We start from the raw sequence: 17,995 nt of genomic DNA, 5'->3' as shown, positions 1-17,995 counted from the left end.
GGATCCGACCCGCTATGACTCTCTATTTTAACTTTGACTTTTCACCTCGAACTTGGAATCACATGAAACTAAAGCCAAAAGATCCATAACTCACGAGGCTACTACTAATAAAAATATCATAATCTTCTTACGAAAAGATTGGACCAGATGTGGCTCATAACAAAAATATTAAGATAATCTTGGTTTTATATGCTCCATTGTTCTAGTGTAAAAAGATCTTTAAATAATCCCCTTTATGTATGACTCGTGCTTTCACACCTTCTAGTCATTGAAAACACTCTGCATTCTGAAAACTAAAAGCTAAGTTTAAATGAGAAGAAGAAAAATTGAATGCATTTTTCCAGCTCAATATTGGAGATTAGTGTTTCTTATGGTTTACAGTGCATTGCTATGGGTGACTCAAAAAGGTATTAAAACTTTTTCTATATAACTTCTTTGTTTTCCTAATCATACAGGTAGAAACATTTCCTTAAAGATACCGCTTGAAATCAATTTTGGAATAGCAAATGACCTAGTCTCCAACTAAGCTCGATATGAATAGCAATAACCTAGCAACTAAACAACAACTTATCTTATTCTAGTATACTAATTTAACATTCTCTATCATCTTATTTCATACAACTTATAAAAACCAATTTATTAATAACTTAATATTACTATTTTACCCTTTTTGAGATGACAACATGTTACCCTTTTTGGGTTGTACTTTCTTATATCTCTTTCCTCTCTCTCTCTCCTCTCCAAAGACAGCCATGACTTCCTTTAACAAGCCCAGTGAGGAAGCACTACAAGTACCCTTCACATACACTCTCCTTGCAAGAGTACACTTCTCTTATCTCTCCAATCAAGCAACAAGAGGCAACTAAAGTGATCCTTTTTTTATCAACTCGCAATCAACGAGGAGAGAAGCACCAGAGGTCGTCAGTCCCGCACTTTGCACCATCCACCAATATCCGTCTATTCCAGTGGTAGATCTGCTACTGCGATCTCTCACCAACACACTACTTCCATTGTTTTCTGATTTTTTATTATTTTCCTTATGTTTTTCATGTATGAGAGCAACTTTTTTCTAATGTTGTGTAAAGACGAACTTATACTATGTAATGCAAATTTATAACAATGCTCACATAAATTTTTGGGTAGTTAGTGCCGGCTTACAATACGCAGTGGGGACTTATTTTTATGTAGTGCATATTTATAACGATGCTCGCATGAATTTTTGAGTAGTTCGTGCCGGCTAATAGTATGCAATGCAGACTTATTTTCTATAGTGCGGATTTATAACTATGCTCGCATGAATTTTTTGGTAGTTAATATAGGCTTCCAGTATAATGTACAAACTTATTTCACGTAGTGCAGATTTATAACCATGCTCGCATAAATTTTTGGATAATTATTTTGGGCATTAAGTATGGCTGTGCAAACTTATTCTATGTAGTGCAGATTTATACTATGCAATATGGATTTATAAGTATGCAAACATGAATTCGCACCAGTGGTATACAATGTAGGGAAGTATACGTAATTAAAGTATAATGCAGTTTATAAAAATTCATTAAGTCCGCAGTAGAATAAAATAATATTTAGTATTACTACTTTTAACATATATTCAAAGATATTTCTGTCATTTGATTTAAAACATCACCAATTCTGAAAAGAATTTTATTATTCTTCAATATTTTAATATCAACTTTATATCATATCAAATATAATTATTACTTTTTATACTAGTATTTAAATTTTCTTTTGGTTTTAAAAATTAGAATAGTTATTGGTTAAGTTAGAGGAAGATTTTGTGAAAGCACAAAATCCACTACTTTATGAGATCAGCGACATACATGTGTTGTTATCAGACCGCGCTTTGGTTGAGTCCTCTTGTTATCAGCTACTTTATGAGATCAGTGACTTAACTTACGATGCTTATTCAGATAGCGGCTTAATATTCACTTACTTATCGAATCAACGACTGACTATAAGTCACAAAACACAGGAAACAAGTTTCATCATAAAATGCTGAATGAAAATGCTAAGTCCCTGATCTAATCAGTGATTTTGTTGAGGTGGGTGGGTCCTAACTAGAAAAATTCACCTAGTCTCATATTTAAGTTTGCAACTGAATTAGACGGGCAATAAATAAATAAACAAACTGGGAGACTTAATTCGATCAAAAACTTGCTAAAATAAGACTATACGACTGTAAACGACATATAAATGAACAATGTAAGGATATTAAGGCCAGGAAAACTGCATCTCATTAATACTAATGCCATGGACTCATCTTGGCATCCACCTTGTGTTAATCATGGATAAGCTATGCCAACTAAAACATTGTCTTAATATGCCTTTGGTTCCAATTCTTCAAGTTTTCACATATTTACAGCTGAAGACAATATTACATGATCATATGAAGGTACAGCATATGATTCAATTGTTCTCTGACCAGCGAGAAGTCGAAATTAACTCTAATCTTTTCCTTTTCCTGCATAAAGCACCGTTGATGCAGCGACCATGCTAGGGCAGCGTATATTTGGTGAAAATCCAAACTTCTCAAGGTCTGAGTTTCTTTGTTTTTTGATGGGATGATAAAGAATTTGAAGGACTTTTTCTTTTGCTGAAGCCTGCAGTTGCCGAACCTCGTTGTTAAACAATACTTCTCTGCATGACAACAAATGAGTGGATTTTTAATAATCATTGAGAAACACTGATATGGAAGGGAAGATGGATAAATCTTTATATGACATACAAATAAAATAGAAGTGATCAAAATAAACCTATGAAGAAGAATTACTCACGTTAAATGCTGATTGCATCTCTAACTATATGCCTTTATCTAAGCCCAGTGGTCAAGCCCAAGATAGATTAGATGGCATACAGTATGGTGTTTAAGGCATCCCCGACAGACATAAGTTGAAGATAGATGAGGAGATCAACACTTGGTAGAACTACAGATCTGATCATATTGATAAAACATTGACAAAAACGGGACAATAGAATGAAGAAAACTGGGTTTATAGGTTGAAATACAGATAAAATGGAATAAATTGGCCGTCCCCAGACTCTTTAATAGGTCCCAATTTGTGACCTTGTTAAATAAATGAACAATCATTTAATTTATACCTAAACAAAAAGAAAGGAAAATGATGATTCCTTTCTGATGACCAAGTGGACATCTTTACTCAATATGAAACCAAAAGTTTAGAAAGAGCTCCTACCTAGTATACTAGCAAAATTCTTAAAATCTCTGTAACTGCCATACTGCCAAAACTAAGTGCATTGCCAACAGTAGAAAACATATTACTGGATTCATATGCCAAAAAACAACTGGAACTGCTTGAACAAGATTAGTACCTTTGCAACTTTATTGAAAAAAGAATTAACCAACTACAAGAAAATGTAAGTTTGTTCTAGTCCATCCATGTCACAACTGGTTAAAAATTCTTGAATTTAATCCCTGTATGCTCTATGCAGAAAATACTGCTATCCTTTCGGGGTATACCTCCATAGTTGGGTTATTTGCAAACTACGCAGGTCCTCTTTGAGGCTGTCTCATGCTTGAAGGGAATTATTGGGCCAACTAAGAGCTGAATACTGAATACAGAGAAACAAGCAGCAAATTTTGCTTTTATTTTGGGATGCAGGGCTTTCTCTTCCAACTTCTTACTTCATGTTGCATTGAGGATCATTGTCAAAGGGAAGTGACTAATCAACTGAGCCAGCTGACCCGGATCCCATATGTTTTGCACAGATATTGACAGTCATCATCAAGAATGCTCTTGCTTAATGTCTCATCATCTGCTGTGTTGCACTGAAAAAGGACAAAGGAGAAGATGCTCGCAGCAAGTCCACTTGCCCTATCCGAAAGCTTGCCTCTACATTTCCCTTGCCCTATCTGCTGCAGCTTGATTGGACTAATTTTGGTTAATTTTGGCTTATTATTATGGATACAATGTGGAAATATTTGACCAACGGATCATGTAAGTACCACATGGGTTCTATCCGTGTGAGGAACATGTGTGTTCGGTGGTGGGTATTTCAACTAAGCTAGAGGGATAATATACCAATCAGTGAAGGGTTGGTCTTTCAACATATTTAACAATAAAAACCAGTTGGTTCTTCATGTCATTCTGTTGGTTACTAAAGCTGCAATGCGGCAAATCAGACCTAACATCTATTCCTAAAAGACAGAAGAAAAATATTGCACCAAAGGACAAAATTTCTGGATAATAATGTTAGAAAGAGGCTCACCTAAGCTCTCGGGCTAGATTGTCAGATGTGCAACTATTAAAAAGGACTTCCGGTATAATAGCTGAATTCAGTAGTATGTTAGGAAGGGATATAAAATTTATCTTCCTCCTGATGTGGATTAGAAATTCTGTGAAGAAATGAGCACGATATGCAACCACACTGGGCAGCCCTGCTAGCATCAGTTCCATAACAGCAGAACCAGAAGTACATAATGCAGCTCTACTAGCCTGCAACCAAATAAGAAAACAAGAATAAACTTTCCCATGCAAATACAAGCCTAAATTAACATACAACGACCATGTCTGCCGAATTCTGGATTAAGACAGTAATGAAAGTGATACTACTGAATCAGTTGCATTTCCTGGAAAATGGAAGGGAATTAATCATGTGAAATCTTTTCTTTCCATAAAATAACTGATGGAGGTATGAAGCTAACTATTAGAAGACGCAGGCAGACAAACTGAGCAACAGAGCTATATTGAGTCCTAGTCAGCAAAATAGGAAAATTTTCAAATAATGCCTAACATTATAGTTATTTATAAAGTTCCAAGTATTAGAATCGGGATTGAGATCAGCCGTCCGAAAAAACGATAAGTATCGGCTGTATTGGAGTTATCGACTGTATAGACGGTATCAGCCTGTATTCTAAAATAATTTGTAAAATACAAAAAGATTGTAAATTTTTTAGAAAAAATAATAATAAGATATAAATATAAATTATACATATATAAAGTATAAAAACTAAAAAATAAATATTATTTTTTCAATCTCTATCTCTCCCCTTTTCTACCACTCACACTCCCTATCCCTCTCCCTCACAAATAAAAAAAAATCTTATCTTCTCTCTCACTAAGTCTCTTATCAAACTCTCTCTCACTAACTCTCTCTCTTATCAAACTTTCTCTCACTAACTCTCTCTCTTATCAAACTCTCTCACTAACTCTCTCTTATTAAACTCTCTCCCACTAACTCTCTCTCTTATCAAACTCTTTCCCACTAACTCTCTCTTTTATCAAACTCTCTCCAACTAATTCTCTCTTATCAAACTCTTTCCCACTAACTCTCTCTCTTATCAAACTCTCTCCCCACTATCTCCCCCACTAACTCTCTCTCCCACTAACCTTCTCTCTTATTATTAAAACTCTCCCTTAAAAAAACTCTCCCTCATCTTCTTTCTCTCCCTCATCCTCACCCTCACCCTCACCCTCATCGACTACCACCTCTCTCCCTCTCCAACATAGTTTTTAATTTTTTACTCATCATCTCTCTCTCTTCTCTTCCCTGTTCAACAATAAATTTGCTATCCAAAAAAATAGGATTCTAACAAATTTCATTGTGATCAAAATTAAAATGGAATACAATATAAATAAAGACACACACTCCTGAGTTCCCAATATCACTACAAGATACAAGTCTTTTTCTATACAAAGAGACGTAAATTGACGATGAGATTAGCAACTCATTATTACATCTAAATGGAAAACCCCTTATCAAAGGATTCGAAACTTAACTTTTTACATCTTTGAAACAAAAAAAATAAAGAAAATATGCAAAAAAGGTTTTGGGTTTCTAGGTATTAGAGGCAAGGTTCCCAGTTTCAATTGATCCTAGCCGAAACCAGCGGGTTGGGGTATCGGTTTGGCCGTTTCAATCGATCTCGACCAAAATGAGTGGGAACCAACCCGGATCTGACTCGAGGGACATCAACAATTGATGTGTATCCCCCCCTCTTTTCTTTCTTTCTTCGACTGAGTAAATCTCCGACGAGGAGAAAGAGAGAATTAGAAACTAAAAAAAAAATCCTCACCTGAGGTCGTCGGATCTTCGTCGGAGAACGTTGTCGGAGGTCGTGGTCACCGGAGATCTACTCGGTCGCTGGTGAGAAAGAGAGAGAGAGAGAAAGAAAGAAAAGAGAGAAATGGGAGAAAAAGAGGCAGGTGGGGGAGGGGTCACCCGAGTCACAACCCGTTCCCACCCGTTTCAGTTTTCCTACTTATATGTAATTAAACTGTTTGAGAAACATATTATGGCATTATGAGAATTGGTTTTCCTACCACAAAAGTAAAATATTTTGTGCTATAAAGTATACAATTATGTGTGAGTAGAATTGAATTATTCCTTATGCAATGATTGATGAACATGATACACTAGCTATAAGATGTGAACTTGTTAGGATCATTTTGAACTTTTCACATTGTATTATTAGTATGCATTCTTGTTCGTACAAATGATTCTCAAATTAGTTTGTTGACTTGTTCTAAAGTTTAATTTGTGATTAAACATGATTCTAAGTTATAAGTTATTTGTTTGGAGTTTGGATGTATAACCTATCTGTGTTGATTTCATTAGTTTAACTATTTGAAAGTTTATCTAAGAATTATATGTTGGATAGACATCTACATGATTATTTGAGGTTATTTAACAGGAATCGTGCGGGACACTGCTAGGACATGGGCAGGACACGGCTGTAGGAAAAATGGAAAATCCTACTCTTAACGGGTCGAGTTGTGTTAATTTTTGTTAACCCAAACCCAAAACTAACTCTCCAAACCCTCCCACCCCACCCACCCGGAACGAAAACCCCTCAGCCTTAAACCCCTAAATCTCTCTTAGCCCCAAATTCGTCTCAGTCGAAGACGATAGTGCAGTGACGGCGAGCGATTGAGCACGATGAGCAACCGAGCACAGCGAACAATTAATGACTGCGACACTGGTTGTGCTTCTTTAAGACTGGGAAGCGAGGTTATCTCTCTCTCTCCTCGCAGGTGTAGGTTTTGATATGGGAGGGGAATCAAGAAAAAAATTAGCAACAAGAATGACATTTATTGAGAAGTCATTTATGTTATGATCCAACCATATGAGTTGAGTCAAATCGAGTCAAGTCAAGTTAGTTAGTTAGTTAGTTTTATCTCATTGTTTTGAATTTAAAAAAAAATCGATTAATCCCCATGTGGATCTGATTCGCTAGGAATTTTTACTCTTATAATTATGAGTGAACATGTGGTGATAATTATCATCGAATGAATCTGAGTTTAGTCAAGTTAATATTTTCGTCCTTATCTCTTACTGTAGCCGTTAGATTTATTTTTTTCTAGGAGTAGATCATAGCTATAGAAGCATTACGATCTTCCAAACCCTATCCATCTTTCTTCACCAGCAACCACCCTACCTTATGGTCGTCCATCACCACCCTTAGCCATCCGCCATTCTCTAACGCCGCTGCAACGTCGGTTAATTACCGGTCTGCCCTATTTGGCCTTGCTTCACTATTTTATTAATATCTTTTCATCCAAACATCGGATTCTCGTGAAACCAGATCAAATAGAACCCTAACTTCCGAGGCTACCTCCATATAAATTTTCACAATTTTCTTACGTCCAGATCGTTCCAGATCTGGTTTGTAACAATTTAATTCTAACGCTCGCAATCAATTATATTATGAGATTGCAAGAATGTTTTACACTATTTTATTAATATCTTTTCATCCAAACATCGGATTCTCGTGAAACCAGATCAAATAGAACCCTAACTTCCGAGGCTACCTCCATATAAATTTTCACAATTTTCTTACGTCCAGATCGTTCCAGATCTGGTTTGTAACAATTTAATTCTAACGCTCGCAATCAATTATATTATGAGATTGCAAGAATGTTTTATTCAGCTGGGTTGCCTTTTCATCTAGCAAGGAACCCTTACTATGTTAGAGCCTTTCAATTTGTAGCAACTAATAATATTTTTGAATTTGTGCTCCCTGACTACAATATGTTGAGAACTACACTATTTCAACAACACAAAGCAAATATTGAAATGTTGTTAAACCCTATTAGAAGCACATGGGGGGAGAAAGGGGTGAGTATTGTATGTGATAGTTGGACTGAGGATTGATGCACATAAGAGATCGTTTGTAAATTTTTTAGCAGTAACTGAGAGTGGCCTTATATTCTTGAGGGCTGTGAATTGTGAAGGAGAATATAAAAACAAATTTTTTATCTCTAATTTGATGATTAAAATCATTGAAAAAGTTGGGCCTCATAATGTAGTAAAATGATTACGAATAATGCACCTATCTGTAAGGCGGTAAGGATGCTTCTTGAAGCAAGGTTTTCTCGCATTTTTTTGACTCCCATGTGTAGTTCATACTCTAAAACTAGCTTTGAAGAACATGTGTACAACAAAAAACACTGAGACAAATGAGATTGTGTTTAATGTAGTTGGATTTTAGTAATTGCAAGGAATGTAATATGCATAAAAATTTTCATTATGCAGCATTCAATAAGGTTGGCTCTCTTTAAAATTTGTCAACTTAAAATTGCTTGCTATTGCAGAGACTAACTTTGCTTCGGTGATTATAATGTTGAAACGATTTAGAAAGATCAAGAAGGGTCTTCAATCAATAGTAATCAGTGATAAATAGAGTTTTTACAGGGTAGATGATATTGGCAAAGCACAATTTGACAAAGATAAAGTCCTCAATGACCTTTGGTGTAATAAAAGTGAATATATACTTGCTTTCACAGAGCCTGTATCTAGTATGCTACGGGTTGTAGACACAGATAAACCATGCTTGCATTTGATATATGAAATGTAGGATACATGATTGAAAAGATGAAGACAGTCATATTTATGCATGAAAACAAGAAAGAAGGCAAGGAATCTATTCTTTATTCAGTAGTGCACAAGATCCTAGTGGATTGATAAAAGCAATACACCATTACATTGCTTAGCGTATTCTTTGAATCCAACGTTAACTTAATTTCTATAGTCCTCTTTCTTATGATTAAATGTTTTATTGTTTCTTTCATTGCTATGTATTGTTTACTAATTGGATGATTATGTTAATAGGTATTACAACTCATCATGGATTTAAGACGATCCAAATCGTGTGCCACCGCATAAGAATTTAGAAATTTCTAATATGAAAAATAAATGATTAAAAAAGTTATTTTCAAATGTAGAAGAACGAGAAATGGTATACCAAGAGTATACTAGTTTCTCCACATCAACCAAAAGTTTTGCTAATTATGATTCGATAGCAGATAGAAATGATTTTGATCCAAACATGCGATGGGTTGCACATGGTGCTTCTACTCCTATTCTTCAAAATTTAGCACTTAGGTTACCTAGGCAACCTTGCTCTTCTTCAAGTTGCAAGAGGAATTGGAGCACCTATTTTTTCATCCATTTATTGAAAAGGAACAAGATAACTCCACAGAGAGCTGAAGATTTAGTATATGTGCAAACTAATCTTTGTTTTCTATTAAGGAGATCTCTAGATTATTTGAGAGAGGAGACCAAGATGTGAGATGTCGGAGGAGACTCTTATGATTCCTTTAATAGTGCAAGAATATTAGAGTTTGCTGATCTCTCAATTGATGAACCGGATTTGGAGACTATAACGTTTATTGATGAAGGCAATGAGGATCTACCGTCAGCTGAAGATGAATGATCTACCTTATGTTGCCTTTTTATTTTATAATGATTGTTAGTTTTTGAACTTCTGTGGGACTCAGTTACTTAGACATGTTTCGCACTTTTGGGGCTTGTATTGATAATTCATTCGATGTCTTTTTAGAATTGTATACTTTGATTGTCTTTCAATTTGTCCTTATCTCTAAATTAGTTCTTATTGCTTGATGTATATTTATTAGTTCTTATAGCTTGATCTATACTTCTTAGTTCTTATAGCTTGATATATACTTCTTAATTCTTTGAATGATACTTTTTAGTTGTTATAGCTTGATGTATGTGTATTTAATACTATTAGATTGCAAACTTTTACTTTAGATGTATCAATAATATTTATTTATTTATTTCACCATATCCTATGCCTTGTCTGTGTCCTATATTTTCAAAATTTGTCATGTCGTTGTGTCTGTATCGTGTCGTGTCGTGTCCATGCTTCATTGGTTAACACTGATCATGGTTACCTAACTTAACATATCTTAACATTTAATTGTGTTCTAAGTGTATAATGATTTATCTTGTATGTTATAATGGATTTGATTCTATACTTATGCTTCGACGCTTCAAATTTGAATATTGGTCATTTGCTTACTCTAGTGTAGTTTCTATTATGTATTTAATTTTAAAACAGTTCTATTTACTAATTTGGGATGTGTTAACACACCAAAAAAAGGGGGGGTAGGGGCCTATCAAGTCTTGTTATTATCACTTGATGTGATGTGTTATAATTTAATATAATCATCTATGACATGATAGTCTGTTTACTATAATGACACTAGTTTTTTTAACATGCTGTCTGACACAACTGATGTAAGTTTGATTGTTGTGTATTCATCAGTATGCTTAGATATGATTGCCCCCCTACTATTCCATTTTGCTATTCATGTTTTACCTTATTATGCCACTACTAGTTATCATATTTTATATCCTACCTTCTTTAGGGTAGCTATTGGACCCATGTGACAGATGTTGTACGTCAAAAGTACTAGTTTAATATATATACCAATTTTGGTGTTATTGTAAATAATATTTCTCGATCATATTTTCTAATGAAGTGTTTACATAGATGTAATGATGCATTGTTTAACATTTTGGTTATTGAGTTCATCTTACAAGAAAAAGAAAGAATTAGTGTTATAGTATATGTAGATAGTCAATTGTGGCAAATATTTTACAGGCTTTGCATTCTATTGGGCACTGTCCCAAAAGGGTTGCGGCTAGTCATACTCATCTATTATTCTATTGGTAGGGGTGTGACATTTACCAAAGATAGAAGAGGTCGCAGGTGATACGATCTTCTCTTTGGGGCTAAGGCTCTGATACCAGCTTGATACGATCTCTCCTTTGGGCTAAAGATCGATCTTTTCTAATTCTCAGATCTGGACTAGATCTGACACGGAACTTTGAAATAAGATCCCAAAATATTCCGCCGTTGGATCGATGTGAAATTTTGATATGTTGTCGCCCTAGAAAAGAGCTTTCCAATAAATCAAGTTTCAGGCGAATCAGAGTTGGGGATCTTGAGATATCGTTCGTTTAGTGGACGAACGTCAAGATGCTCTGTTTTGGATCCGTGGATGGAGGCACGAGATCCTAGGTAATGGTGGATGGTGGAGGATCGGCGTTAATGTGGTGGCACCGGTGAAAAGTGATGGTGGAACGGTTGTGGTTGATGGAAGGATTAGAGCAAGTGTTGGATAGATTGGACGAAGGGGGAGAAGAGGGCCACCCCTAAGGGACTAGGATGATTAGCCGGACGAGGGAGGTTAGAAGCGGCGTCGCCGGGGATTAAGAGAACGGGAGCGAAGAAGACGAAGGAGGCAAGGCAAAACTCAATCTCAATAATCAATGATAATTTTGGTTGCCCTACACATCCTTTTATAGGCTAACCAACAACTCACATTAACCCTAAAACACAATTTTTGCCGACCGCGTTCGAACTCGCCCGACCGCGTTCGAACGCACCGAATTAGCTCTTCTGGATTTGCGAACGCGATGCAGGCGTTCAAACGCGTGATCGAACGCGCCTGTCGGTATTTGCGAACGCGATGCAGCCGTTCACAGTGCGTTCGAACGCACCGCGTTCGAACGCACAGTACATTCTATTCTCCACGTTCACAACCCCGTTCACACAACCGCGTTCGAACTCACTCCATCCGCGTTCGAACGCGACTTACAGAAAACTTATTTTAATGGAAATTAAACACTAAAACATGAAATAAAAACACTCCTAAAGTGAATCCATGCTCGAGACGACGTCGGTGAAGTCCGAATCGTATCAATCCACCACGCTTCCGCAACCTTGTCCTCAAGGTTTGAAGTTGAAAGCGATCCATGATATCGACTCTAGCTCCCAAGTAGACTCGTCGCAGGTTTGCCCGACCACTCAATTAGCACTTCGTCTCTAATCCGGTCCCATGGCGTCTTCTCCTGCGGCCCCTAATACTCGGGACCGGATTAGTGGGGCCATCCTCCTCCCTTAGTTCGGGTAGGCCGAACCCACCACATGGTTAGGCCCGATCGGGCCTTCAATGCCGATACATGGAAGACCGGATGTATCCCTGGTTCCGTCAGGTAGATCCAACCGGTAAGCTACCTGGACCGATTCGTTGTAGCACTCGGTACGGACCGTAGTACTTGTAACCCAACTTTTGGTTCAAAATTGGTCTCAATGTGGATTGCCGATACGGTTGAGCTCGAACGAACACCAATTGATCCACCTCAAATTCTCGCTCACGTCGGCCTTTGTCATGAGTTTGCTTCATGCGGTTTTGGGCCGTGTGGCTAGGTGAGTCTTGAGCGAGTCTCAATGTTTCATCTCGATCGGCAAGCTCCAAGTCAAGCTCGGTCCTATCCGCCGCCGCGAGTCTATCATAGGCACGCAAGACAAGGGAGTGCGCCCATAAACCGCCTCAAAGGGGGGTCATGCCGATGCTAGAGTGATGAGCAGTATTGTATGACCACTCGGCCCATGGAAGAAATTTGACCCAATCCTTTGGTCGTTCCGCCACAAAGCATCGCAAGTATTGCTCCGGTCCGCGATTCACCACCTCGGTTTGGCCATCCGTCTCGGGGTGATAAGCTGAACTCAAAGTTGATTTGAGTTCCTTGCAATCTGAATAACTCGGACCAAAACTCACTGATGAAGATGCGATCCCGGTCTGACACGATCGTCCTAGGCATCCCATGCAAGCGTGCCACTTCCCGAACAAAAATTTCAGCAACCCTTTTTGCTAAAAACGGGTGAGACAATGTTATGAAATGAGCATATTTGCTCGTCTATCCACCACAAACCAACACCACCGATTGTCCCCGAACCTCCGGCAGCCCCTCGAGCATATTGGCAGATTTGACATTCACGCACATACTTCTTCACGTCCATCTTCATCGCTGTCCATGTACAGTTTTGGGCTAGCCGCTTGTAGGTATGTAATACCCCTTCATGCCCTGCTATAGGAGTATCATGGAAGTGTGCCATCAATAGTCTCCGTAGCTCTTCGTTCCGGGGTACCTTGATTCGCCCGCACTCTAGTACTAACCCATCGCGCTCCTCGTGCTCGGGGTGGCTTGAGGGGTTCTCTCTCAACTCCTCCATGAGTTGGACCAGCTCACTATCCTCTCGCACTAGCTCTCCGCAGATCGAGAAGAAAGGAAAGGTGGGCGCCGAGAAAGAAGCGAGCTCCCTTGCGACCCCTTCATTTGGAAGTTCAAGTAGCGGTTGGCTTCCATCTAGCAGCACTCTCTTGTCATTTCTTCAAAACCTCAATGTGAGGCTTGTAAAATCAAATGTCACGGGCCCCAAGCTTCGAAGCCATTGGGTCCTCAAAACAATATCGGCACCTTGCAAGGCCAACGGATAAAGATCCAATGTGAAAGTTTGGCCTTGCACCTTCAATTCCGCACCTCCACAAATAGAATCCGCTCGCAATGTGGTGCCATCTCCAATCGTCACATCGAACCCCTCCGTGGGTTCCGACTCGAGCCCAATCTTCCTAAGGAGCCTCTTGTCAATAAAGTTATGGGTGGACCCGGTGTCAATCAAGATTCTCACTGTGGTTTTCTTGACTACCCCGTTCACCCGCAAGGTCTTTGGCGTAGCTGTCCCCGAATAGGCGTGGAGGGAGATTTCGGCTATCCTGTCCTCCACGGGTTGCTCCTCAGCTTCTTCTTCTTGATGTCCAGCCACATCTGCACCTTCAGCTGCAAACTCGTCCTCCGCTTCCTCCAATCCATCGATTAGCATCACCGATCCCATCGGTTTAGCGCAACGATGCCTCGGTACAAACTTCTCATCACAACGGAAGCATAGGCCCTTGGCTCTTCTTTCTTCTACTTGGGCTGGTGTGAGTGCTCGTCCCGGACCTCTAGGTGCATACTTCACATCTTGGGATGGCTTCAAGGGTGCTCGAGGAGGTACCACCGTAGTAGCAACCCTTGGTACTCGATAGTATTTCCCGCCGCTATGTTTGGTTGAGCTTGATTGCGGCTTCCTTGGCTCATCCAACTCGTTTCAAGTATATCTTCATGGCCCTATGTTTGCCTTCCATAAGCACCGCATCTTGAAGGCCTCCTTTAAGGTTCTAGGCCTTAAAGCCCTCACATCGGCTTGTATGTCACCCCGCAGCCCGGAGATGAAGGTCTTTGCGAAGTTGCCGATCCGTCCATGGTGGATGACATCGGCTACTAATCCTCTCAAATTCTTCTTGGTATGACCCAACCGTGGTCTTTTGCACCGTCTCTGAGAGGAGAGCATCAAAGTCTTCATATCCCGATGCTCCAAATCGCCGTGAGATATCGGCGCAAAATTCAGCCCAAGTTTCGATAGCCTCAGTGGCATTGGCTGCTCGAAACCAATGAAGCGTCGCATCCTCAAGGTGGAAGCTCGCAAGCGTCACCTTGTACTCTTCCACCGTTCCTTGGTATGCAAAGAATTGCTCCGCCCTATATAACCAATCGATCGGGTCGCCACCTTTGAACTTGGGGAATTCGAGACACACGACTTGTCCACGGATGCCATTGTCTCGTTTCGGATCATGTCCTTGTCTAACCGGAGGAGGATGCAGCATGAAGGGTTGATGATCCCTCCTTTGGTTTTGATTAACTTGTTGTGGTTCCGGATCGTATTGACCCGCCCACGGATCTTGATCTCCAAGGCGGTCTCCATAGTGGTTCACCCGTCGGATGGGTTCACCCGCAACCGGACTGGTGTAACCATCCTTGCTTGCCTCTCGCCCATAGGGTGGTGGTAGCAGCGGCTCTTGTGGTTACAAAGGCTGAACCGGTGGCGGTGGGTTCAAGGGGGTGGACTCGCGTCGTGGGGTCGATGGTGCTTTCCCGTTCGCCCGTAGTTCCCGCATCATCTCCATCATCATCGATTATTGATGGCCAATTGCTCTGAAATAGACCCCAACACGGCTTGAACGCTAGGTTCTTCCGTATTCGATTAGATCGGACGATTCCACGGGTGGAAGTCCTTGCAATCGTTTTTCCCTCCTCTATTGGGAGAATCTCTTCTACATCATCTCGCCGTGCAGCCATGAATCTGGTTGTCGTCATTGGAAGCGCTTGTCCGAGGAAAGGTGGCTCTGATACCAGATTGATACGATCTTCTCTTTGGGGCTAAGGCTCTGATACCAGCTTGATACGATCTATTCTTTGGGCTAAAGATCGATCTTTTCTAATTCTCAGATCTGGACTAGATCTGGCACAAAACTTTGAAATAAGATCCCAAAATATTCCGCCGTTGGATCGATGTGAAATTTTGATATGTTGTCACCCTAGAAAAGAGCTTTCCAACAAATCAAGTTTCAGGCGAATCGGAGTTGGGGATCTCGAGATATCGTTCGTTTAGTGGACGAACGTCAGGATGCTCTGTTTTGGATCCGTGGATGGAGGCACGAGATCTTAGGTAATGGTGGATGGTGGAGGACCGGCGTTAATGTGGTGGCACCGGTGAAAAGTGATGGTGGAACGGTTGTGGTTGATGGAAGGATTAGGGCAAGTGTTGGATAGATTGGACGAAGGGGGAGAAGAGGGCCACCCCTAAAGGACTAGGGTGATTAGCCGGACGAGGGAGGTTAGAAGCGGCGTCGCCGGGGATTGAGAGAACGGGAGCGAAGAAGACGAAGGAGGCAAGGCAAAACTCAATCTCAATAATCAATGATAATTTTGGTTGCCCTACACATCCTTTTATAGGCTAACCAACAACTCACATTAACCCTAAAACACAATTTTTCGCCGACCGCGTTCGAACTCGCCCGACCGCGTTCGAACGCACCGAATTAGCTCTTCGGGATTTGCGAACGCGATGCGGGCGTTCGAACGCGTGATCGAACGCGCGCGCCGTCGGTATTTGCGAACGCGATGCGGCCGTTCACGGTGCGTTCGAACGCACCGCGTTCGAACGCACAAGCACATTCTCTTCTCCACGTTCACAACCCCGTTCACAAACCGCGTTCGAACTCACTCCACCGCGTTCGAACGCGACTTACGTAAAACTTATTTTAATGGAAATTAAACACTAAAACATGAAATAAAAACACTCCTAAAGTGAATCCATGCTCGAGACGACGTCGGTGAAGTCCGAATCGTATCAGCAGGCTGCTTCTACTGCTGCCAGAAATGACAGCAATTTTTGCCATTGTTGCCAGAGGTACCAGTTGTCAAAGTAACTTCTAGCACCGTCAGCAAAGTGCAACCATGGAATTTTGTTCAGGGTGCACATCCTGTGTGGTCAGGCACCCGCCTGGTATGACCTTTCTTTTAACCAGCAAATTTTTGCCACCGGGGACTGACATTTTGAGAGGCACAGACCCATGCCTTGTGATATCAATATGTGCCAAAACAAAACTTAATGTTTCAGTGGCACACAACAATAAAATAGGTTCTTGTACTAGAACCTATTTCTCATGGACTTGCCCAGCCAATACTAAAATCCTTGGTGACAACAGCCCTTACAGATGAAAATGACAGTGAAAATTAGAGCTTCTCTTATTACCACCTCTGTTAGCAGAGGCAACAAATGACACTATTAAGGATGTTGAAAGATATTTTCATTATCTTAATATTTTATAGTATTTCTCTCATTTTTTCCATTTTATTGTTATTTTCAATATTTATTCTGAAAATCCTGCAATCAGACTCTAAACCACCAAATCACTTAAACTATCGAAAGCTTTTGTTTTTGGGTGAAAGAAAGCAAGTTTGTAAGTATTCACCACAACATTTAAGTGGTTATCATGTAAGTAAGAATCTACATAGGGCATTCTGATGTCACCTGGTAGCAGACTGCCCTAAAATGGTAGGACAGCACAACATGAAGTGACTTTTATATGCAAGGAAATCAGGAACCTCAAAAGAACTGATAATACCAAGCTTTATTATAATTATTTGCACACATTAGCATTTCTTAATTTACTATCAAGCAAGCTTGAGAATGACAAAGAAATAAAGAAGTTATAGGGACTACAAATTAAGGAAAAAAAAACTGGCAATCAAATAATTCTGTTGCATACTTATCTAAATTCATAAACATAAGAATTTAAATTCAAAGTATAGTAATGCTCATGCGTAAGATGTCTTATTTAACTTATGGTGTATTCTTGCATAACCCAGTTCCAATTAAACAAAATTTGACATAATAGGTGGAATTAAAGTTTCTAATTAGCATGGGAATTTGTATTGGACTAATATTCTTTTATGTAATACAGGTAGACAATAGGAGATGATTTCTGAGTATTCATCTTTTAAGTTGAGAGAAGCAGGATAAAGACAAACCATAAAAACTAAAGTGTCTGCAGAAAGTCTAGAAATCTAATAATCTGAAACGTGATCTTAGTGAAAATATAACAATAGCTCAATAACTAGCACAACTTGAAGAAGAATAGGAAGTATACACTGAATGCGGCGTATTTTTTATCTAGCGATTCCCCAGGTATTATGACGGCAGAACGTGGCCATGATTGAATTGCTTTGCCAATAAAAGATTCCACATGGTGATTAGGTGCAACAGGAATAACAACTGACAATTCCACAGATAAATCTTCTAGTTGTTCCACTGTGCGCAAGAAGATTGGAAGCATAAGAGTGACCTCTTGTAACCTGCTTCCAGGTAGTAGGGTAATAATCGTGGCTCCTGTCAGAAATAAATGAGCATTACTGCAAAGATCTCTTGATAAAATTATTTCTACAGAATTGAGCTATTAAGTTATAAAGATTCACCAAAGAAACAGAAATGATGAATCATAATTGTATCCAGACATCACAAGGAAGTCATTTTGTCTTCACT

General features: G+C 39.5%; 1 protein-coding gene across 4 annotated transcripts in view; it reads right to left on the bottom strand.

Annotated features, from left to right (window-relative positions):
* Window positions 1-2,229: 2,229 nt before the first annotated feature.
* The window catches only part of LOC140800390 (probable lipid-A-disaccharide synthase, mitochondrial), a 37,588-nt gene continuing 21,822 nt past the window's right edge, over window positions 2,230-17,995 (bottom strand). For 2 of the 4 annotated variants that reach the window (XM_073155141.1, XM_073155144.1), the window contains exons 6-8: window positions 17,604-17,842; window positions 4,246-4,472; window positions 2,230-2,655 (exon numbers count right to left, since the gene is read on the bottom strand). In XM_073155141.1, coding sequence (XP_073011242.1) covers window positions 2,463-2,655; window positions 4,246-4,472; window positions 17,604-17,842 — 659 coding nt within the window. In that variant the 3' untranslated portion in view covers window positions 2,230-2,462. Of the gene's footprint in view, window positions 2,656-3,793; window positions 3,893-4,245; window positions 4,473-17,603; window positions 17,843-17,995 lie in introns of those variants that run through there. The other 2 variants (XM_073155143.1, XM_073155142.1) reach the window with 2 other exon arrangements.

The sequence above is a fragment of the Typha latifolia genome, chromosome 13, assembly GCF_019914945.1.
Source record: "Typha latifolia isolate L0001 chromosome 13, TyphaL0001v2, whole genome shotgun sequence".
Lineage (NCBI taxonomy): Eukaryota > Viridiplantae > Streptophyta > Magnoliopsida > Poales > Typhaceae > Typha > Typha latifolia.
This window is presented reverse-complemented; position numbering and strand designations above follow the sequence as displayed.